The sequence below is a fragment of the Microtus pennsylvanicus genome, chromosome 9, assembly GCF_037038515.1.
Source record: "Microtus pennsylvanicus isolate mMicPen1 chromosome 9, mMicPen1.hap1, whole genome shotgun sequence".
Taxonomy (NCBI): Eukaryota; Metazoa; Chordata; class Mammalia; order Rodentia; family Cricetidae; genus Microtus; species Microtus pennsylvanicus.
The window spans coordinates 35,939,664-35,965,518 of NC_134587.1; the positions used below are offsets into that span (position 1 = coordinate 35,939,664).

At 37.4% G+C, this 25,855-nt stretch overlaps 1 protein-coding gene across 1 annotated transcript in view; it reads left to right on the forward strand.

The window, feature by feature from the left end:
• Lrp1b (LDL receptor related protein 1B) overlaps positions 1-25,855 on the forward strand; it is a 1,720,116-nt gene that overhangs the window by 1,018,501 nt on the left and 675,760 nt on the right. The window contains exons 12-14 of the mRNA XM_075985306.1: positions 2,432-2,612; positions 19,696-19,915; positions 22,406-22,595. Coding sequence (XP_075841421.1) covers positions 2,432-2,612; positions 19,696-19,915; positions 22,406-22,595 — 591 coding nt within the window. The remainder of the gene's footprint in view (positions 1-2,431; positions 2,613-19,695; positions 19,916-22,405; positions 22,596-25,855) is intronic.

The window sequence follows — 25,855 nt, forward strand, 5'->3', positions numbered from 1 at the left end:
TAAATTCACTATCAAAAGATTTAATTTTTAAAAGCATGGTACAAAACCACAACTTAACAAAATCAGTCTAAGCTAAGTATTTTATTGCTATCTTAATAGGCTAGATAGCTAAAGAAAAGACTACAATAGTAGCTATTAGTAATAAACACCATTTATACAGATTAACTACACAGTAGGCATTGTTTTAAGCTATATTATAGTCTCAAAAAAGGAAAATATTTTTACAAGAAGTGGAAAACTAAGTATAAAAATAATTTTAAACATTCTTTTAATCCTCAGAAACTCCTTATGAATTAATATGTGTTTCTGTGTGCATGTTTAAGTATAAGGGGATTGTAGAAAACAACAATTAAACAGTTTATTTCTTGATCTAGATAGTAAGGTTCAGAGTAGTTCACTCCTGTGATTCTAATCACTTTTTACTTACAATTCAGTTTTCAAAATCAGAATAAAAAAATAATGCAACATGATTAATAAAAACCCAGAGACAGAAATTGGGGTTCAACCTGAAGTTCAGAGAAGAAAAACAGCCAGCCACTGGTTCTGACCTCTACCTCAGTCCAAAAATGGTGATCCTGCCATCAGAATCTCAGAATGAGACTGTGTGAGACCTGTTTCTTCTTGTTTTATATTTCTCTCTAGTGCTGGGATTAAAGGCATGCATCTACTGCTGCCTGGTTTCTATGGCAAACCAAGCTTTAGTTATTAAAATACAAATGAAACATCATGACACAATTAGACAGTAGCTCCTTTCAAACTGTGCCACTTAGAAATAAATTTCATTTTGCTATGCTTTCCTGAATCACTCTATATACTATTTTCAGTTGAAAAGGATCACTGTTAAAAAATGTAAGAAAATAATACTGAGTCACCATTGTAAAAAGATAAAAATGTAAGACACCTAGACCATCCATATAATATTTTCTTTTTTCTTTTCTTGGAGACAGAGTTTCACTGCAGTTTTGGAACCTGTCCTAGAACTTGGTCTTGTAGATCATGCTAGCCTCAAACTCACAGACATCCTCCAGCCTCTGCCTCCTGAGTGCAAGGATTCAGGGCATGAACCACCACCCAGCAATACACATATTTTTTTCAAACCTTGATAAAATGATAATAGCTAAGATGGTCTAAGAAGTTGCCCAATCTCAGGGAGTAGAGTTGGCGTTCCATGCGATTATGACCTCCCTGCAGGACTAGCAGCAGACTATGCACTGGTTATGACCGCAGTGCATAAGCAGCAGCTGTTTTACCCCGGGTTATAACTTCAGGGCAGACACTATTATTGCTTTCTCTCTATAGAGAGATCAGTGTGATGATTTATTTATAGTGCAAGTCAAGAAATTTCCATCTAAGAGTTATAGTGACTGCTTTGTGTGAGAAAATACAAACGTTACAAGTCAGGTGGCAACAGTGAAATCGTAAAAACTAGATCATCCATCTTGACTGTTTATACTGATATTGATTTCAAATAGAATATGATTCTGAAATTCACCCTTAAAACATGATCAATAGAAAAGGGCAAATGGCTATTCTCCACTCTATTAGAATAGGAAAGTGCTCAGGTAAACTAAACATCAATAAAATAGAGAATAACTAGCCATTTTCCTAAGCATAAGCAAATGAACCTACAAAGTTATTCTGGAGTGCTGAAGCTTTGTGGACAGAAACCATGAACACACAAGTTTGCTTTGAAGTGTGGACTTCTTTTGTGTAAAACAGAAGGTTTGAACCAGATGAACGTTAAGTTTTTTCTAGCATCTCTGCTTTATCCATGTATCTTTCAGAAATTTATGGTGGGTCCTTACAGTGCACATACAGGCAGCACCAAGTATACTCAGTGGGTTCAAGAGAGAGAAAGAGAGACCACATGAAGTTGAGAATGAAAAAATAGAGGGAGACAGAAGAAGAACTTAAGAGGAGGAAAAGGGGTCAGATTTTATTTAAAAAAACATTATATGAGAAATTATTTACAAAAGTTCAAAATATTCAGAAGTTTTGTGAGTGTTCTTAGAAGTCTGTGTTCATACTTAGACATTTTTACTTAAGCTTTTTTGCTCATTTCGTTTGTGTTTTCCTTTTTTTTGTAGATCGCCTTCTCTGTTACAAAATGTGTGCATTCAGTTAAAATAGCATACAATCAGTTTATGAACACTTATAAGTTATAATCCTTGTGATGAGACAGGGTCTGGGATTTGTATAACAAGGTATTTCAAATAGAATTTTTTTTAAAAAAAATCTATGAAAAAGCACAACATGCCAACTTGAACTAGAAAGAACTTAAAATTCAGTTCTTTTGTGATTGTTGTTGTTTGCGTGTTTTAGGATGTTTTGTTTTGTTCTTGTGATTCTTCATTAAATAGATCAGTGGTGGTAGAACCTAATTTGACGTAAATTGTATGATTAGTCTTTTCTTGTCCTTACATTTTTATAGATCTGGATAATGTAGAAGGCATTGCAGTTGACTGGATTGGAAATAACCTGTACTGGACAAATGATGGTCAAAGGAAAACCATAAATGTGGCCAGGCTGGAAAAGGCTTCTCAGAGCCGCAAAACCCTGCTGGAGGGAGAAATGTCCCATCCTAGAGGAATTGTGGTTGATCCAGTCAATGGGTATGTAAGCCTGCTTTGGATATTTTCTGTTTTATACATATTAACAATGACAAATTTTCTTTAGATTCATGTGAATTGGTCTATCTCCTGAGGAATAGACAGATAGAAAGAATTTACTTACTTGGTGAGTTTCTCTCCTAGAAAATATACTAGATAATAACAGCAAAAAATGATTAATTAAATAAAATAGACAATTACTTGTAGAGAGAATATGTTACTTAAATATTTTCAAATAAGCACAATTTTAGACAACCTGACATTAGGGCAAGTAAACATACAAGCATTGACTCTACTGGTTAAAGGTTTAGATTAATGATTTAGATTTAGATTTTGTGTATTGAGAACTAACACACATTCTGGACATCTACTATGAACTAGATATTTTGTCAGGGTCATTACTATGTTCCTGTCTGTAACAGCCACATCAGTCCTTCAGATGGTTGCTGCCCTTATTCCCTTCCTGGGAATAAAGGAATAAGTGAGCCTGGATCCAATTCCATGCAATTGTGACAGAGTGTGACTATAAACCCATGCAGCCTGTCCACAGAGGTTTCTTACCCTCTTTGTTCTATTCCTTTGCATGTGTCTGGAGTGATTTGAAGCTTACTTATGTTTCTCGCATGGGAACACCACCAAATAGTTTTGTGGTATTTGGTCAGAATGAAATAATGTATGTCATAATTTTATCTTATCCTTCAGACCTATAGCATGAACAAAAAAGCATATTTATAAAATATTTAAAAAGTGAAAATTCCTTACAGAAATTAAACATTAAATGAATAAATTATGTATTTTATGTTTCTAGTGTTTGTATGGATGTTTACTTCCATGCCAAGGAAAGATGATCAAAAGTGCTTATTCTTTTGATCTGGTGCATACATTAAAAAATTAATAATGTGGGAGGTGTCCATTGTATACTGAGATCACTGAAGTATGAAGCTTCTAAATAACTTCAAATACAAGCAGGGCACATCTACCTAGGGAGTAGAGGAATCATTCTGTTTGTGACTTCAACAGAAATGACTGTACTTTCATTCTGACACATTCATGTGTGGCTTCCATAATTATCTGAAAGATCCATTTCCTGTTGTCTAAACCCACTTAAATCAAACTGTTCTTGGTGAAGATGAAGTGGTAGAGAGAATAAGAGCTTTGTGTCTTGTCTTCAGTGGAAGGATTGACTTGGAGGTGACAGGTTCACCCGAGTTTTAAAGAGCCTAATCTTACTTATGTCTGAAAACTGGGTTAGAAAGAAGTGAGAGTGGCCATGGAAGTCTGAGCCAAATTTGTTCAAATAGTTACTGAAAACGTGTCTAGCAGTAAAAAGAAAGTATTAGCTCAGGAAATTTCGTTCCAATGTTTGGATTTAAGTGAAATATTTTCAGACTGAGAAATTTGTGTTTTCTTTTGTTCTCCCATACCATGAGCTTTTAGGAGTATACAGGGGAACTCATAATTGAAGGCAAGGATACACTTCTTCAAAAGTATCAGACAATTCTAGGATCAATAAAATATCACTTCTTTCGTTAGTTAAAAGCCCAAGGAACTTATCCTATCATGGAGGGTAGTAACTGCCTTCCAGGAATGTGTGCTGTATATAATGGTACACACCCACACAGTTAGAAATAGATACTGGGCCACCTATGACAATGCTGCTCTATTCACAACAACAAGGATAGGAAACCAGCCTAGATAACCATTAACGGATGAATGGATAATGAATATGAACTATATTCATAATGCAGTTTTATTTAGCTGTAAGAAAATGAAATTATAAAATTTTCAAAATGAAAATGCTGGAAAATAGATTAAGGTGATTCAGATTCAGAATGGCAATGTTTTCCTATTGTCTCCCGAGTCCCCTTGGATTGTGTTTATTTATATGTATGCATAGAAGTGGAGGTAATAGGCTAGAGAATTAGAAGGAAGCCCACCACAAAAAGAAAAGAGGCAATAATGAAAGGTAGGTACAGGCCACAGGTGACATGAAACAGAAAATAACTGTGTGGGACAATATCACACCATGGAAGGTGAGAAAAAAAGTTGGAGAGGACCTCAGGGAGAATTAGCAACAAAATGTGTTTGAAAATAAGTACAATGAGCCTTAATGTGTATGTTAATTTACATTTTGCAAATAATAAAATGAAAAGGAGTAAAATGGAGACCGGGACAAGGGAAAGAACAGGTAGGAAAGGAAGATGTAAACAAAAAGATGTTATCAGTGAGGCAATGAGTTTGAACTCATTCAGTGAACAAATTAATATTAGTTGTTTCTACATAAAAGTCATATTCCCATATTGGAAGCTCCTTTGGATCTTAGCTTTAGTAATAATGACAGAGGTAGTCATGGCAGCAGAAGATACTGAAGAATTAGGCCTAGAGGTGGCAACTGGCAACCTGACAACAGGATAGAGCTACAGAAAGAACAGAGCTAGTGGTAATAACCCTTATACTAACCTAGTCCTTTCTAGTATTGCACATGGGACCATCTATACAAACAATAGCTCTCTAGTTTGGACGTCTCAAAACATCATCTCTGAGATGTATGTTCACAGTTGAGTAAATAATTTCCACTATCAGAATAATACACTGTTCTCTGAAGTTATAGTGTGAGACCACACATATTAGGTATTCTCTAGACACTGTTTCGATAAATCAAATTCAGTCTTTAATGGGAAAATGAATACTTTTGCTTCCAGGACAGCAGCAACTTTAAAGGACTTATTTATTTCAGGAATTCATTGATTACGCTGTAATTTGAGCATAATTATTCTCAACAAATCCAAGCTATGTACTTCCAGACACCCTTTGTATATAAGGGATTTGTGTGTATATATATACATATATATAAAATATTGTTATAATTTTAATTGTTATAATTTTAATTAGCAGAAATTCAATATTGAATATCACACAAAGAATATGTATAACATATGTATAACACGTATCCTAGAAACTCACTAAGATATCAAAGAAAGTCCTTATCTTTATTCCTGTTAGCAGATAGGTTGGGAACAGACTGTAAAAAGGACACTGCATTTTAACAGGCCTTTAAAGTAGGGGTAGAGTCATTTTCTCTGCCTGAACTGAAAGCACTGATGAGCAGCCAGAATTCTAAATTATTTTGTTCATCTTGCTCCCTACTTATTTTATATTTTTAAAACAAAGCTATTGTAAAATTTATATTATTGCATTTGTTTATAAAGAATTGTTATTTTTATTGATTATAAGGTATTTTAAATGTTTAAGGAGATGGTATATCATGTAGATAATTGTAGGGTAAAAGGTCTGTGTTCACTTCTGGGTTTGAAAACTCCCAACACTCATCTACCCCTGAGCTCAAATTTCCACCAATCTCTGAACCCCCGAGCCTACCAGTTCCTGAGCCTGAACACCCACCAATACCTGAGCACAAAATTTCACCGAATATCATTTGGCTTTGCTTGAAATTTCGCCAATTCCCCACCTTAGAAATCGCCACCCTAGAAAACTCCGCTCCCCTAGAAACTCTATATAAAGCCTGCTTCTTGCTCTGTTCTCTGCTGTTTCTTGCTTGGGCAGAGGCAGCCCCTTTTTTGTGTCTCTCCCAATAAATCTCTCATGGGAGGTTTGCTTTTCAGTATGACTTTGTGGCAACCCTTGTCTTCTGACTGGCAGGATACCTTTCTCTTCAGAGCGGTAACACCTCCATTGGGGAAACTTTTCTTCTCAGACCTGTAACAATTACCTTAGTTGCTAACTAAATTAGGTTCTCCTGGGGCCTATGCTCCCCCTCAGTGTCTGAATCACACTGGGACCCTATCCCTCATCTCAGATGCAGTTGCAACAGATTCACCTTCAGGCTTAGTTATCGCTCAATTTCAATTTCTCAGCATTGCATCCCCCAGTAGCAACTTAGTAAGTTCCCCCTTCAGTTGGTGTATATGCTTCACTGAGTCCAAAGAAGGGACTGTTTATTGCCTGGAATCCCTCTGGTACTCTTAGAGGCTGATGTACCTTCAGTTATCATCTTTCAGAGATATAACAGACCCTCTTAACCTGACCCCTATTTTCCCATGCTTAAAGGTGTAATCCTGCAATTTACTTAAGCCAAATCAGGCTATTGCATTCCTTCCTGCCCTCTTTTCTTCTTTTCCATTTGGAGCTGCCCATAACTCCAGAACTCCTCTATGCCCTTTTGCATAGTTCTGTTTGTGCATAGTCCTGTTCTCCAGCCCTTTCCTGTGGATGAGGCCTCATTTCTGACCTCAGTTTTTTTGTTGCCTGTAGGCAAGCCTTGGGGATTCATCCAAAGCCCTGGTGCCAGAAATCAAGTCTCTTCATCAGGATATGAGCCCTGATTCCATATCCTGTTGAGTGTGGTAATAACCTATTGAACAACTTTGTTCTCGTTAAGTCTTCTGAGGCCTGGGAATGCCTTCAGCTACAGGCTGCAGTGACCATTTTTTTTTCTTACCCTCCCCTTCACATATGTGGGAAGAGAGTCTTCCATACCACTTCATGCCCCCTTGGAAGGCCTGTTACAAGAACTCAAGGCTCTTCTTCTGACACCAAACCTGAAGGGCCATAAGCCTGTTCAACTTTGCAATTAAATTCTGCTCCAATACCCGCTAGATCATCAAACTAAATGGCTTCCCAACAGCACCCCCAATCTCAATATTTTTTAGGATCTTGACAGCTATTGCAAGGAATCAGGGAAATGGAAAGATTCCTTATGCCCAAGCTTTCTCTTTCCCCTGCTCCAAGCACTTTCTCTGTCCTTCCTGTTCCCTCACCCAATTTCTAGCCAAAAACTCTGAATAATATAATTCTTCCATTACTTTGGATCCAATTAATGAGCTTCCCTGCCACAGGTCTCAAACCCCATCCCCTTCTCCTTCCCCAGCCTCCCCAGTTTCCCTTTCTTCCTCCTCAGCAAGAGGCTGCCTAAATCAACCTTCCCTGGTGCCTACATTCAGACCATTGGGATCCCCTCATCCTCCTGATTCTAGTTCCCTTTCCACCATGTCAACCCCTCAACCTTTTCCAACTTGGCCTAAACAGGCCATGGTTCTCCATTTGAAGGAGATTGCCAGAGTGTTCAACTTGATGAAGGTACATGTCCCCTTCTCATTAACAAACTCTTTAACATATAAAAGAGATTATAATCCGACACTGCTAACTCATCCGTTATTAAAGAATTTCAATGTTTTACTCAATCTTACAACCTGATTGTCCATCATATTTATATGATTCTCACAAACAATCTTTTCCCTGAGGAGCTCATGTGAGTCTGGAACTCAGGTAAGACACATGTAGATGAAATCCACCAAAAGAATGCCACCTCTCCATAGAAACTGCAGCAGTCCCCAACCAGGACCCTGAATATCCCACGGGGGAATCCTTGCTGGAGATCACATTATAGCATGCCTCCTGGCCAGTCTCTGCAAGACCACACTTGAATTGGTATATTATAAAAAAATTGAAGAGGTTATCCAGAACAAACATGAAAACCCTAAATTTTTGGACTGCATAACAAAGTCCCTCTTAAAATATACCAATCTGAATCCCAATACCCCAAATGGAAAACAACTCCTTATGACTGACTTCTTATCTCATGTATTCCTGATATTAGGGCAAAACTTACACATCTAGAGAAGGTACCCCTGACTACACAGAGCAAAGTCTTAGCAGTGGCCTTTAAGGTGTAGAGTAGGAGAGATGACTGTAGCAAATCCCCAGACACTCTGGCCTCCAAAAGTCTGGGAACCCTGATTCAAAGCTGGACAATAGGGTTACTAGGCCTGAATCTGACAGAGACCACTTAAACTATCTCGAACATGTCCAAGATGCCATTAATTAAAAGGTACATTAGGGTATTGACTGCACTGGTGTAACTTACAGCATTGAAATATCAGGGCCAGATCACCCTCCAGCCAACCTCCTAGGTCTGGCCATGTTTTCCTGAAGGGGGCTTGGCTCAGTTGGCCTGACCACCACCATCCCCAACAAAGACACCACAGTACCAGAGCAATACAACTTTCTTCTAGGCATTAGGGCCACTTTTTCAGTCTTGATGACGTTTTGGAGAACTACCTCTTCTTCTCATTCCTCTTTTTTTCAGAATAGGGAGACAGTCTCACCAAACACGAGCTCTTAGCTGTGTCTTTAGGAATAGTCTCTCATCCCCTCTTTCCTAGTGGTACCAATTGTCCCATCCCCTGGCTTGGAAGGGACCTACCTTGTAGTCAAAATGAAAGCCTATATTTCCTTTGATTTCCTCATCTGCTTAACCCCAGATTCACCAGCCATTCACACAGGAAAGCTTATTCTGTTTTATAAATGCCTGGCCTTAGCTTGGCTAGTTTCTTGGAGGCTTCTCTTGACTTTAAATTATCTGATCTACCTTTTGTCCTTGGGATTTTACTTTTCTCTCTTTCTGTATATCTTTTCTTTCCTTTTTATTCTTTGTCTGGCTGTGTGGCTGTGAGGCTGGTCCATGAAGTCCTTCTCTCCTTTTCTTATTCCTTGACACCTTTTCTCTCATTCTCTCCTATTTATTCTTTCTTTCTGCCATCCTTACCTATGCTTTCTCCTGACTTGCTGTTGGATGTTCAGCTCTTTATTAGACAAGGCAGGTGTTTTAGACAGGCAAAGTAGCACAGCTTCACAGAGCTAAATAAATGCAACATAAAAGAAGGCAACACATCTTTGCATCATTTAACAAATGTTCCCCAGCATAAACAAATATAACACATTTAAAGTAATATTAAACACATTTCCCCCATTTTGAATAAATAAAAATGAAACATTTAAACTTCAACATAGTAAAACATACAACAAACAACAAAAAGTTATGAAGTAAGAATTACATTTACAATATTCAGTTTAATTCTATTTAGCAAATTTAGAGAAAATTGTCCATTATCTATATTATCTTAGTGATTCCAAAGTTTTATAACTAATTTACTTTCTATCATAGCTAAGGAAAATTATAACTCTAATTACTTTATCTTTGACTCCATCACAGATCCAGAAGGATATAATATTTACTAACAACAGAGACATCTTGTTGGCTGGACAGTCACCCAAATTTCCTATAGAATGTTGGGACATCCATCTTTGTCCTACAGGATTAGAGTATCTGGCAGACTTTTCAGTACAGCAAGAAATATGAAGGACTGCCTGCCTTGTATTATCAAAGTTCATCGATCTCTTTCCTCTGTGTCCTGCAGAATGTCTGGCAGACTATGGAGCAGGAACCCTGAAGGATTGTCCTGCCTTGTTTTGGCAAAGTTTAGCTGTCACTTTCCTGTGGGTCCTGTGTGTACAGTTTATATAGTATACCATCAAGCAGTCAAAGAAAAGGAGTTTCTTGTTCAAATGGCTAAACTTGCCACAGAGAAAGTAAACTCCTATGAAGTTTCTTCAATGCTCATCATCGTTTTCTGAACTAAATTGGTAATGCCAGGAGCAGATGTGTCTTATTCTCATGAAAAGTCCTAAGTAAACAAAACATTTTAAATACCACATTCTATAGGTTTTTGAAATGTTTGCAGACCATCTATCTGTCTAAAGTATATCTTTTTATGATCTTGAAAGCATCACTGATGTATCTGCAAATTTGATTGTTATAGATGACTAACTATTAAACTACATTTCTTGATTAGGATAAATGCTTTATAATAATAGCTCTCAAAAACTAGAACTTTAACTTATAATTTTAAATGAACTGCATACATAGTTAACCTTACACAGGAGTAGAAACATAAATAAAATGTAATAAAAGTAACTTTAACTTGTATCAATATACCAAAATCCATGCCAACACAAAATATCTGAGATCAATAGCTGTCCTTTTATTCTATATTCCCCTAAATATAACAAACATTCATGACCCACCAGATAATCAAATGCCTCCCACATCCCAACTTTTGTTTTCTCTAAACTACTTCCTGTAGTCTCTGGGTGAAGGCATCTTTATGGGTCCCTGAGAAAACTGTGATAATGGCCAAATTCTGAGAAGACTAGCTATAACCTTTGTTGATAGATATCACCTCTCAAGTTTCAGAAGGTCTCTATTATTCATGCTTGATCCATATTAACCTTAAATGAGGTTAATTAGCCTCTTATTTTCTGTGGAAAAAAGCATAACTACTTCTCCAAAGCAACAGAGTTTTTGCCTTCATTTTTTAAAGTTAAGTCATTCCTAAAGTATATAGACTGCTTTAATTTAGCATTCCAGTTTATAATCCATGTCTGTCAGCAGTTGTTGCATGCTAATCAACATTCAAAAAAATTCAAAATCAACATAATACTATATAGTATAAAGAGTACCTGTGTAGTTCCCATAGTTACTGGCCTTTTTTATTTTTCTATTATTTTACTTTTTTCTTTAAAGACTTTATTTATAAACTATTTCTTTCATTTTATAAATGTCCATACTCATTTTTTTAAGCCTATGCACATTGTAAGACACACTGGAACCTGTTTAGAGGATTTTTGTCTTGACCTCTTTTACTGCTTATCTTTTAGCCCTTTTTCCCATGTGAGCAAACTTTAAACTGTTAAGCTACAGCTGGGTCCTCAGTACACAGCTCTATTGCCTGGCCCTGCCTCCTTCTCAGTTTGTGAGAACCAAGCCTGAAGCTTGAGGCAGAGTTCGAGATGCATGACCAGGAATTGCATTCAATGTTCCTAGCTGTAGGAAGCCTGCATCTTTATTGACACAAGCAGTTTTTGCTTAGCTAGCCATTTCTATTTAGCTCTTCCCTGAAGGCTGAACAGCAGCACCTCTTAAAGAAGCTGTGTCCATTTTCTTTGTCTTTTATTATTTTTTTCAGCGTTCTCAGGCCCTATGTGGAAATACACAGGCTCCATGTTGGTATGCCAAAATATTGGTGGTTATATTTGCTCTTTGCTTTTCTGGGGTGCCTGCTACATAGCTCCCAAATAAATCACATAGGGAAGCTGATTCTTTCTTATAAATCCCAACCTTAGCTTGGCTTGTTTATTGCCAGCTTTTCTTAACTTTAAATTGCCCCATCTATCTACTTTTTGCCTCTGAGCTTTTACCTTTCTCTATTTCTGTATATCTCTTATTTCCTTCATATTCTGTGTCTGGCTGTGTGACTGGGTAGCTGGTCCCAGGAGTCCTCCTTTTCTTGTTCCTTGATCCCTCTTTCTTTTCCTCCTTCAATTTACACTTTTGGCACACCAGCCCCACCTTTTTTTTTCTGCCTAGTTTTGGCCATTCAGCTCTTTATTAGATTAATCAGGTGTTTTAGACATGCAAGTAGCATAGCTTCACAGAGTTAAAAAATGCAAACAAAAAGAAATGCAACCTTTGCATCATTAAACAAATGTTCCACAGGATAAACAAATGTAACACAGCTTACAATAAGATTCTATAACACCCTCCTCAGGAATCTTTTATGTTTCTGTCCTGGACCCTATGTACACCATTTCTTTTGATCAATCTCCAGGTCCTCCTCCCCAAATTTTTATCTTTACTTGGACCAATCCAGATACTCCAATTTCTCCATACCCACATCACTTCCTAAGGCCTTCCTAAGGGGTTCTGAGACAGCCCAAATCTATTTGGACTGGTCATGGTCCTAACTTTCCCTCTTGCCTCTTCTGAAACCCAGGTGTACACATTACATAGACAGTCTTCCTCCTTTGTAATCGATCAGTGCAAATTAGTCAGACCAACATCTCTATCTTACTAAACTTTCTTTCTGGCCAGTAATATAGGGTCTCACATTCTAAGGTCCAGCTATCTACTCCTCGGGCAACTTATCTGGGAACGCATTTCAATTCAGCAAACAAGAACATTACCCTAAATCAGAGACATCTAATCTAGTCTCTTTCAATCCCTATGATCAAGAGTATAATTTTATTTTTCCTCAGGTTGGCTAGCGTCTTAAGCTCTTAGATTCTCTCTTTCATTTCTCTCATGCATCCCTTATATTAGGTGTACCTTGTCTCCTCACATGAGTCCCTCCTCGCACCCACTGGCTAGTCCTTGCACCAGGGTCTTTTATCCAGATTCTGGCCTACATATTCCGTACTTAACTTCCCACTCTGTGTCACAGAGAAGGAGCCATATGTCCTCAAGTTCAAACGGAACCCTCCTTTATGCCTGTTGCATACTTATCAACCCTACTATTCAAGACTGGGCACCTTGTCTGTATGTGCTGGCCACCGTCATTCACCATTAACTTCAGATCATCTATTACTGTCTTCTCTTCTTATCACCTGTTCCACCTTCTAACACACAAGGGTCTCCAATCACTTCCCCCTTCCTGAGTTCTCTCTCTTCCGGTAGAACCGATAGAGAACACTGTATTTTTCTTCTAGCCAAGCTTACCTCTTATCATTTTAAAGTTTCTTTCCTGACCAGTCCCAGGATATGCCCCATCGCACTTTTTGCATTGGTACTGTAGAAGAGCTACTGCCCAATTCTATGCGTATTCATGAGGGAACACTACTTCCAGCCATCTATACTTGGTATACAGATAGTAGCTCCTTCCTACGCAAAGGATTACGAAATACAGGATATGATTACTGTTCAGTAGACTACTGTATTTGAAGAATGGACCCTTCTGGACCAAAGCAGGAAGGAACAGACTGAATTAATAGCTCTTGAGCTTTTAAACAATCTGTAAGCTTTTATGCAAACTACAATTATGCTTTCACTTTTTTTTGTCACATGAACTTATTTGAAGGGAGCACAGAATTCTAGCAACAAAAGCGGGGTCCATAACCACTTCCAACCAAATTATGGATATACTAGAGTGCTCTCATCTTCCAGGGGCCACGGGAATCATCCACTTCAGATTTCAGCAAGCAGACAATTCCATTTTCTCCAAGAGAAGTAACCTAGGCCATGAGGCAGTTACAGCTGCTACTCTTGGGTAGGCCATCACCCTTCTCACACATCACAGGACATACTCACTCTATAGGCCCCATTTATCATCCCTAGATTCTTGACAAATTATATTCTATCTGAGCCAATGCTTTCTTTCTAGTAGGAGGGCTTTGGCTCACATCACTGAAACCTATTTCTGCCCACCCTTGAGGGTCTATCTTTTCTAAAAGCTATCACTGCTTTCTGTAAAAATTGTCAAACTTCTAATTCTACTAGTGGGCAGTGAAGCTCTGCTTTTCAAGACAGGGAATCCCTCCTTGGGTCAGAAAGGCAACTTGATTTTACCCACACACTAACTGTTAGACATTTTAAGTATTTTTTAGGTCTTGGTAGGCACATTTTTAGGATGGGTAGAAGTCCCCCCCGCCCAACAAAAGATCACAGTCTCTGGTCTCTTTTTTTAGGGAATTCATCTTCTCGTTGGAGGTCCAATGTCCCTTAAATCAAACAATGGCCCTGAGTTTACTTATCAAATCTTTCAAACTTTATCTAAAACTCTCATATGCTTTTTTTCATATCTCCCATTGCCCCCAGTCCTCAGGCAAGGTCCAACTAACCCAAAAACATTCTTACCAAACCTTCCCAAGAGGTTTGTTTCTTCTGTGACTAAAAGCTCTCCCAAAGAAGCTTTCCTCATCACCTCTCTCAAGCTCATGTATGGATGGTTGATTCTACATCCTGGCTTCACGTCTAAACTGCAATCACTTCCTGATCACCTTCTTACCCCTTTGTTTTGTTATCATTGTGCTCTCCTTTGGAACTTCACCCACAAATATCTGCTCTAGCTCTATCCTGACACTTCTTCCTCTTCTATCAACATCTGGAACTCTATCCTCCTTTCTGTTCCTGTTCACAATCTTCTTCCTTTATCTCCTCAATGGACAGACCTCTTTAGGGTCATTCTTACTACTCCAATAACTACTAACCTCAAGGGTTTTCCATCACTGGATTTACCCTTTTCATTTCAAGCCTTTTAGACCATTGTCTCAAGATAATCTTTCCTTCTACATTTCGGTGGCAACAGGACCTTGCTCCCTTAGATATCAGAAGATTGCCTCCAGTCTCAGAATAATGAGCTCTTGCAGATCTGCGAAGTCTCAAGCATGACTCTATTGGATCATGCCCTTTCTTTCTAATTTCTCCTGTTCACTCCCATCAGTGACAGGGTTTATTTATGGAGATTTGAGGCTCAAAAAACTTAGAGTTAGCAATTCTGGCAGACCACCCTGGGGGGGCAAGGAATCTGGAGATTGCTCATCAGCAGGTTTTCAAAGGAGATACTTGTCCCTATAACACCTATATTGATTTCTACACCACCTGTCCCCTCTGCTTTTTCTATGATAAAACTTGTAGGCAGATTATTATTTGGGACACCAGCTCACAAAAAAAGTAACACAGAGACTTATTATTATGAATTAGGCTTGACCTTGGCTTCGGCTTCTCCCACTAGCTCTTATAGCCTAAATTAACCCTTTAATTTTAATCTACATTTTGTTGATTGGCCCTTACCTCATTTCTCCATGATGCTCATGCAGCTTTCTTTTCACCTGGCTGGGGACTCCTCCTTCTTCATCCCACAGGTCTCTCTTTCTGCCCTCAAGTCCTGCCTATACCTCCTGCCTAGCTATTGGCTCGTTAATTTTTTATCACACCAATCACAGCAGTACATTTCACACAGTACACAAATATCCCACCATACAAAATAGAGATTACTGTCTACATTGGTCCAGAGACTTATGGAGGCTGCCCTTCTTTGGTCCTGTAGTAGACATGATGCATATTCAGGAAGGGGTTTGGGAGCCACAGGTAATCTTTACTATAGCATCGATCACAGCTGTCCATTCAGCATAATAAAAAATATAAAGGGTATTTGACCAATTTCTCAGCGTTTGGGTATAAACTAGGCAGAAGAAATTATTTACCACTCCTCAAAATTCCTTCCTCCCTAACAGCACCTTTCCTACACTTATAGCTCTTGTTTCAAACCTTAACCTCTGCATATCAGCTATTAAACAATACTCTGGCCATTTTGGAGAATGCCAGCTGTGTGTCTCTCCCGAGTTAAACTCACAACTACCATTTGAAATCTCACCCATTTGTCTACTAGACTCTCTCACTTCACCCCTCATTAACCCCTATGAGCCCCAAATCGCTATCACCCTTTATCTCTCCCACTTTCTCTCTTCAATACCACAGGCTGCATTATCTCCTCAAACACATACTTTATGGGCACACTAGATCCTCAGACTGTAATAATACCTTGACTGTGAACCCTACCAGCCAGCACTTATGTCCCAATATTCACAACACCTTGGTCCTCTGAGGCACTAAAGTTTACCACTGCTCGTGAGCTTGGTGGTCTGGGACTTAGGTGTGGTGTTCTTTTTCCTAAAATTAGAAGTGGAACCCAGGGAGGAATGCTAGCTGGATCTCATCACAGGGCTTCCAAGGGCAAGGCCCTACAAACAAGTGGTTCAGATCGTATCTTTTCCTGTAGCCTTGGGAATTACTCCTAGTGTTGCCACTGGAAGAGCAGAGCTGACTACATCCCTAACTACATATTATCAGTTTTCTTCTCAGTTTATCCAGGACCTCTAATGGGTGGCTCAGAGCACCCTCACCCTCCAGGGCTAAATAGACTCACTGGCTTCATAATTTTACAAATTCAGAGAGAATTCGATTTGCTGACAAAAGAGAAAGATGGTCTCTGCCAATTCCTCAGGGAGGAGTGTTGTTTTTATGTCAACTAGTTGGATATAGTAAAAAGATAAGCTCTGACAATTCCAGACAGTTCTCCAAAAGATGTAAGGAACAGTTCAATGCTTCTGGCTATTGAATCATTGACAGTTTAATATAGAATTGGGCGTTGCCTTACTTCACTTGATCTTAACCACAAGGCTGAGAAGTGATGGGAGCTGCCTTTGTTAACCCCCATCCTACTTTTCTCACTCCTACCTAATTAGCACCCTGCCTAATAAACTTCTTATCTAGATTTCTTCAATAATATTAAAAGAATGTCAACCCTTGGTTGCCATGACTCCAGCTATGCCCTGACTGTGAATGTCAAGTCTGCCTCAAGGACGTCAATGCCTCCAATCAGCAGTAACTAGTACACGGATAATGTCACTCCCTTTCCCAACCCTGTGCTGGGAAATGTAGGGTAAAAATTCTACTACCAGTTCTGGGTTTAAAAACCTAACAGTTAAAACCCACCAATCCCTGAGATTAAAATTCCACTATTCCCTGGGCTTGATTTGAAATTCCAGTAATCCCTATTCTAGAAATCCCCACTTTGGAAAACTCTGACCACTAATAAACTCTATATAAACCTTGCCTCCTGGTCAGTTTCCGATGCTTCTCCCTGAGCAGAGGCAGCCTCCTCCTTGTGTCTCTTCCAATAAATCTCTTTTGTGAGGTTTGTTGTGCAGTGTGACTTTGTAGCATTCCTTTGCCCTTGACTGCCAGGATACATTTCCCCTCATACCTGCAACACCTCCATTGGGAAGTCTTTCTCCTCAGACCTGTAGAACACTTCCCCTGGGCAAGCTCCCTTAGTACTGTAACACAAAAATCTCACACATACATGGCCTCTTCCAGACCAACATCACCTAATAAAAAATTATTTCTAGAAAAATGTATGGATGATCATGTTAATCAAAAATAATATAAACTCAAAAAGATAAGCACTACATTATCTCGCATATGTGTAATCTAGATTTATGTATGTGTGTGTGTGTGTGTGTGTGTGTGTGTGTGTGTATGTGAGTGAGTGAGTGTGCATGCATGCAGGCCTCAAAAGTAGAAATGTAAAATAAAAACATTTTTCTGATAATTTTTACTTAGAAATTAAGGTACTGGCTCAGTTCACGGCGATTTTTCATTTGGCCAGCGTCCTGACCCATGTGTCTCAGATAAGGAAAACTTGCTGGATGGTGAGAGAATGAAGAATGACAGACACAAAAAGTCTGGGAGCGGGCAGACTATGGACTCTGATGCAGCCACATCTACAGGAACGGGGCACCTCAGTGTTTGTGTAATGTACCTCATAGTTGAAGATGCAGATGTAGTCCCTGTAGGAGGTCTTTGTAGGTACAAATCTCTGGCTGTAAACATGGAGATGAGAGAGCAGCAGTTGGCTAGTTTTTAAACACACTAATCAGGCTGGAGAGATGGCTCAGCGGTTAGGAGTATTGCCTGCTCTTCCAGAGGTCCTGAGTTCAATTCCCAGCAACCACATGGTGGCTCACAACCATCTGTAATGAGGTGTGGTGCCCTCTTCTGGCCTGCAGGCATACACACACAGACGGAATATTGTATCCATAATAAATAAATAAATAAATAAATATTTTTTTAAAAAAAGAAAAAAATAAACACACTGATCAATTGTCTGTAAACAGTCGTAATTGGCCAGGGAAGATGGTTTTGCCAATTTTGAGCCACATGGGAAAAAGTTTTGCCAATTTCCTCTGGGTCCAAAGCCTTAATCCTTTTCAAGTCTGTGCCCTTATCAACAATCCACCTCCACTCAGGACTGCACTGACTTGAGGCTTCATGCAAACCTAACAGAACAGCAAAATAGTAAACGTCCTTCTTAGAATTTCAAGTCATCACAAGCCTGGGTTGTGTGTGTGCATGAATGCATAGCCATTCATAAGAACACATTTATATCTGTGAATCAGGACAGCGAGCTACGGAGTAAAATGTATATGTCATGATCAACAGGAAATGCTGAGGGGAAGATTGTTCCAATTTCAAAAATGTGTAATTTAGTAATAAGAATAAAATCGCTTTAATCAAGTGAATATTATGATTTTAGAAAGTGTCATTAAAGATGAAATATCATGTATTTTATGCACGCTGATTTATATAAATGAAAGGAAACATTTGTGCCTGATCATGGAATTAGAGAAAATATAGTTTCTCTTTTGTGAGTTCCTAAGTTGTCACAATGATTAAAGCCCTTGTAGGGAATGCAGGATAGCACGAAGCACACTAACATCCATCAGAATAATGCTCCTTTCAGCTCAACCGGCAATCAAAATAATTGTCAATTGTTAAAATGATTGGAAAAAAAGCTTAATTGCTATAAAATAATGGAAGATATATTCTCAACGTGCACTTATCAGCCAATTTGAACACTTGTAATATGCCTACTTGGGATACAGAATTTACCCCAATTATGTCAGAAATTCCCCCAGGGGCCACACAAGGGAGGGAAAGACATCAGAACACATTCTTATGGCCCCCAGCTTAGATAAACATTGGGTCTTTAGGGAGCTGTGTCTGGCATGCCAAAATGAAACCTCACTTTAATTAATAGCAAGGAACTTTCACATGACCCTAGACCAACATACATTGTGTGGTTTAACCTTATTCCTGAGGAAGCTGGAACGTTAGCTCCAGGCTTACTCTCCCGCTGTTACGACTCACACAAAAGATTTGGTTTTTCAAAGGAGGTGTTTTGTTTGAGCTAGAAATTAAAAACTCGAAATCTCAAGGTCAGTCAACCTGCTGCTATTAAACTTATGTGTAGCTAAATCATCTTTTGTGGATTTTGGGGCAATAATGAGCACCAATAAAGCATAGGTAATTTGCATCAGGAAGACAAATAGGATCTGGCCAAATAAAGCCAGGATGACTATGACCTTTCGAACAAAGGCAATCTAGTTGCCTATCTGAACCACCCTCTAATTCCTATGAATTAAATACAGTCTGGAGGAGGTCGTTAACTGTGCTGTGAGTTCTCATGTCAGCTGCCTGCCTTCTAAGCACTGAGCCCATTATGCATTTTGTGGAGCAACATTTAAAGGTAAAACTGCATAAAAAAATTAGGGTGTACAGAAAATAGACTTTTGGAACTCACCACTATTTTGCTTAATGTTTTAGACAAGCCTCAGCGACTGGTGGAAGGTTTTGCTGTGATCTTTTGGGGGATGGTACCTGGTAGTAGAAAGTTCTCTGTGGTGATGCTAAATGGTCTGTTTGGTGGCCTTGACTTTCCTGGCTGCAGAGATGAGCGCTGGTTCAGAAAGATACGTGTTTAGATGTTTAGATACGTGTTTCGAACATGTCAGCAAGCCATTGACATATGGAAGTACCAGACCTGAACAGTGCTCTCTGCAGGGTGACTGCTGGAGATAACAGAATGCACTCTTGTTTCTCATGCTCTAGTTGGATGTACTGGACAGACTGGGAGGAAGATAAAATAGATGACAGCGTGGGAAGGATTGAGAAGGCTTGGATGGATGGCTTCAATCGGCAGATTTTTGTGACTTCAAAGATGCTGTGGCCAAACGGCTTAACGCTGGACTTTCACACCAACACATTATATTGGTGTGATGCCTACTATGATCACATTGAAAAAGTCTTTTTGAATGGAACTCACCGAAAGGTAAAAGACAAGAGCTGATTTTTTTTTTTTTTAACCTGCCGGCTTCTTCTTCCACAGAGCCTTGTTGTGTTGTGTTAAAAATACTTTCAAGTTTATTTTTATCCCTCGGAGGTGGCTGCCAATGGTCTCCATGGGGTGGCTGAAGGAACTGAGCATTATGCTGTGCAGCTGGCACTGGCCTCCGGGAGGCCAGGCCCAGCTCACTGCGGTATGCCAGGATTTGTGGGATTTTTAAAAGAAGCCCTCCTGGTAGCAGAGCTGTTTTTACAAAGCAGCCTTTCTACATTATGGATGGATTTTGTGTGACCAAACAACCCCTCCATTTGAATATGATCAATATTTGCGGCTGAAATTTATACAGAGTAATTAGGCTGCATTCATTTGAGTAAAGAACTTTGCGATGCTGGATCTGAGATGCGGCTATGCATGGGCTGAATTCCAAGGCGATTGGTGCAAATAAAGGCGAACTTACTCTAGTTTACTTTGCTGAGATCGTTGCAAAATGTCCTGGCATTTTGGGGCGCTGCTGGAAATTGTGTAGTTGAGGGGAAGACAAAGCCCTAATTGACAAAATCATCACCTTGCTCTTAATCTTCCATCATTAGCAACCTAGCGCCTTATGGAATGACTTCAACTTTGAGGTAAAAGGTGAAGAAAAAAAAAAAGGAAAAGTAATTTCCAAAATGTGTCCTTTGGTGAATCCTGGACACATTCAGGATTCAGATCTGGAATGGTGGGTTGATGCTACTCATTAAGAATTCATTTAGAAAAATAAATAATACTGTAATCAGTTCAGTTGTTGGTTATCTCAGATTATGCTCAACTATTTCCCCAGATAAATACATTTTATTAGCCTGTACAATGATGTCATGTAATTCATATCTACTAACTAAATATCTATGCTTCCTTTGAAGAGTCTAGCATATATTATATATAAGCATAATATGTTATAATATATATAACCATATATGTTATATATAATGTGTTATATAAGATATTAATATTTATGTTATATACACACACTATAAAACATATATAAATCTATATATATTATACATACTAATATTGTCAATGGGTATATATAATGTGTATAGTTTCATGGTCATTTGTTGAAATAACCAGGCTAGCTGATGATAAAACAATTATATTTTTACTTGTTATAAGGGGAAAACTCACAAAACAGGAAACAAAAAATCCAAGCACAGCAATGTCCCACGGGAAAAAGCACAGAAAGAAGAAGCACCTGGAGACGCACAGATTTTTATCCTAGGTCTCAGCGAAACCTCTCCACTAAGACCCACCTCTTAAAAATGATTGGCTAATGAGGTTCCCCATCAGTCATCATGTTTTAGGCTCTGATATATCTGATTCTTTTAGTATATCATAATTTAAATGGAGGACTCAATTAAAAGGGGTACAATAGCTAGGCAGTTGTGGCATACACCTTTAATCCCAGCACTTAGAAGGCAGACACTGGCAGATCTCTTTGAGTTTGAGGCTTGCCTGGTCTAAAACTCGAATTCCAGGATAGTCATGACTGTTACACAGAGGAATCCTGTCTCAAAATAATAAAAAAAAAGAAACAAAAAAAATAACAAACCAACCAAAATAATAAAAAAACAAAAAGGAGCATAAATTCAATTTTTATTTCTAAGTTATACATATATATATACACATATATATTCCTTATATTTTAAATATTGATTGAAAGAAAAATTTGCTTTTATAATGCAACGTGGTATGATTTTATGAGTACTGTAAGATAATAAGGGATGCCATGTCGGGGATCTAGTGTATCCCCTGTCTGTAATCTCCATATGCAAAATGAGTTGACTATTCTCCTGATTCCTCAACTTCAACATAAAAAGGGAATTAAATAACAATACAACAACACAATCAAAATTTAGCCTTGTTAGCAAGTTATATCTATGTAGAATTAAAATCTTTCCCTGTTCTTATTGTTTCTTAGATTTCTTTAATTTTTATTGGTCCAATTTGCACATATCCATTTAAACATTTCATTTCAATTGATCATTGGATGAACAACACGAGTGTGTGTACAAGACTGTGAGTTTGTATGTATATGTGTGTTTATATGTATGTATCTACACAGTAATTTTTCACATTAACTTCCATCCAAGGTAATAGTAAACATCACACAGAAGGGAGTAAATGTTGAGCAAAGCCATTGTAACGTTAGGATTTTTGACCATACTGGCAGTGGCATTATGAGCAAAATTTAAACAGATGAAGAATTATTGACCATCTCCTTCAAATAGCATGCCAAAAACTAAAAAAAAAAAAAACCACAAAAAACCAAACTCACATTGTAAAAATCTCTTTTGTAAATGCACATATAAAATATGAGTTAACACTATAGTTAGATTGTTCTCTGGTATGTATATATGTATATTATTTACTTAAATAGCTATGCTTGTAAAGGTAGTCTTGATTTTTGCAGCATATTTATGCTTATTTAATATTTTTCAGATTGTTTACAGTGGGAAAGAGTTGAACCATCCTTTTGGATTGTCACATCATGGGAATTATGTGTTCTGGACAGATTACATGAATGGTTCCATTTTTCAACTAGATTTGACGACCAGTGAGGTGACATTGCTGAGACATGAAAGAGCACCCCTGTTTGGGCTTCAGATTTATGATCCACGAAAACAACAAGGTATAAAAAAAAATTTTTTTTTCAGAACATTTCACATGTCATAATCCTTCACTATTGTTACAAAAAGTTCTACTTTGAAAATGATGGTGGTTTTATAATAAATATTACCTGGTCACTGTAGAGTCATTGAAATCTTAGAGCTTGTTTCCACAAAAATGTATTTCTTGTTTTCAAATACCCTGATTGAGGAACTCTAGCAATTCTGCTTAAGAGAAATTAAGGTTTTCCCAAACATTTCTTTTTTTTCACATCAGGTTTTAGGAAAAATGCTCTTCCTCATTTAAAAAAAAAAGTCATCAAATAAATGAGGAGAACAAACCTTTCTTGCACTAAAAGGAAGACCTGAATAATTGAAATGAAGAGATGGAGTGCATCTGCAGGCTTTATTGACATGCCTGCTTCACATTGTCTGGTTAGGCTCCAAAGGTAGTTAAAGAACGTGTAACGGATAAAGTGGAATTACCAACCCCAGCAGCCACATCTCATTAAATTCAGATAGTATTTTTACATTTTATGCTCATGCGTTATTAATATTTATTATGCCACAACAATCACCATGACTCATAGCTTAGATATTAAGCACTGAAAACAACTTAGTAAATGATGTGGTAGATGTTTTATGATTTTTAAACAGTTGCTATTCCTTTATAATGTAGATATCCTTATAAATATTTAGTGTACATGCATTCCAATGCATTTAGAATGAATAAACCGCACCCTTAATTTTCTGATACATATCTTGTCGGTTGGGATTTTGGTAGTAATAAGGCTTTGAAAGGTGTTTGCATTAAAGTAGTTATCGTAAACAGACCATCTCATCCCTAAGCATCACCTTTCTTCATTTATTAAAAGTTCTCTATCTACAGGAAAATCAAGTCCAAAGAATGCTAAATAATAATTGCTAATTATTGATTAAATTATCTTTTAAAAGAAAAAATTGACACTATCTGAACAAGTACAAGAAAAGAATAATAGAGAAAATTTCTGGAGAGGGAATTCCTTCATCACATTCATTCCAATCTCATAACTCTGGCTGCACACATTTCCTTTGCCTGGCTGGAGGTGTTTCTTTCTCCCTCCCTATTGTTTAACTTCCTCCTCTCTGTTCTTCCCCTTCTCCTCAAGACTGGACTGTGGCCTTTGTTCTTGCGAGGCAGGAGCTCTACCACTAAGCCTTTTCCTTCCCTTTAGAACCTCTCACCCTAAATGTCATTTCTCAAGTCCATTTAGCTGGAAGTCGTCTTTACAGTCTTCATAGACTTCTATCCTCTCGTTCTTTTAGAAAGTTGGTTATTAAATTCAAAAGGCGATGGAAAAAATATCTCATCACTACAAAATGAACTTGGGCTTAAACCCTAGTCATTGATCCTTTTTAAACATTGGAATCATGAAATATTTAATGTAGATCACAAACATATCTTTCAAAAAATTTCTGTGAGGATCAAATAATTATTTATTATAATAAAATAAATATCACAAGACCTAATTCATGTGAGACAACTCACAACTTTTTCCTGTATGACCTCACAGGAAAAATAATCATTTTAAAGTTTCCTTTCTATAAATGCATCTTAAATATTCAAAGTAATAATTTATCAAAGTAATATATAACAAACTATGTGACTCAAAAAGAGCATATATCTGCCTTTTGAAAAAAAAATGGCTTTAGTTTTTATAAAAGAAGAACTTTTATAAAAGCAATTCTTTCTTCAATGATAGTTATTAATATGTGCTATCACTGAAGAAAGAATTGCTTGTATAAAAGTTCTTTTCCCACTGTAATTCAAGAGATCATAATTACTAAGCTCATCATGAATGCCAGTTAGAAATAATCCTGCTGTTTTACTTAGAAAGTATGTTCAGTCCATCGAATAGATTTTTTTCATTTACTTAGGTGGATCAGTCAATTAGTTTTAGTTTTCTACCTAATCGTCTTGCATCTAATGATTGGCTACAACTATACTAATCTTTGAAACAGTGCAGTATAGAAAGAATTCCTAGTTAGTACCTTTAGGACTCAAGTCAATACTCACTGATTTTAGATAATCTACAGGAAGATGTATGTTGTTTTCGATCTTTAATTGTATTGATCAAGACAATTACAAAGTTCAAAGAATTAAGATTTTTAGATACTGGCAACTCATTCTACAGTGGTATAAATTTCTTCCAATTGTCTTCTTTTGGACATAAGATATTAAAATTTTCAGATACATAGTGAAAGAATATACTTGGTATCCTTTGAATAGGATTTTAAAAATTATTTTATTTTATATGTATGAATGTTTTTCCTGAGCAGATATTTGTACACTATTTTCATACCTGGGCCTGAGCAGACCAGAAGAGTGTATTAACTCTACTGGGACTCGAGCCACAGGTGATTGTCAGCTGTCCCATGGTTGCTAGGAATCAAATCTGGCTTTTCTGCAAAAGCAGGTTATAGTCTTACCTGCTGACCCAAACAAAGCTTATATTTTATATTTATAAGCATCATATAATGAAGATACAATTCTTGAAGGGAATGAAAAACATAGATTATTTTATCCTTTATTCAGACCAACTGTATAATCACCTTTTCTGAAATGACCAAATTTCAGAAAATTTAATATTAATTGCAGGACAAATCTGGCACCAGGTTCTCATACAGTTGGTTCTTATCTTTCATTTGGAATAAACACAATGTCCAGATTATGTCCTAACTAATAAACTAGAATAACAACCCATGACATAAAAAAAAAAAAACAAAATCCAAATTTGGGACTTTTTTTCATATGTGGTACAGGTGCTTGTAAATTCATACATATATGATAGAACACTGAAAAATAAACAGTCCTGGAAGATTATAGAAGGCAAGAATTATGTTTTCAATTATTTATAAAAAGACCCAGAGTATCATAAAGCAGACAGGATGCTTTGTACTGGAAACATATTCTGCCACCTGGTAGAAATAAACATTCATCAGCAATTAAATTACTAAGTTCTATAACACGGAGGCATTAATACAGAGTTTTCAAATTTTTTATTTATCATGTGTCTTAATTATTGTTTGGTGGAGGTTGTAATATACCTTTAAGTTTTCTTCCATATATATATAGTATATTTATTGAGCAAAGTTGTATAACTAAATTAAAATGAGAACACAAAGGCCTTTCATCATGACAAAATTGTTTTATAGCTGTGTGCATATGCACATTCCATGTACTAACAACTGTATTTATGTTCATCAGATTTTTAACTGATACTGCAAACTGCAGCATCTATGA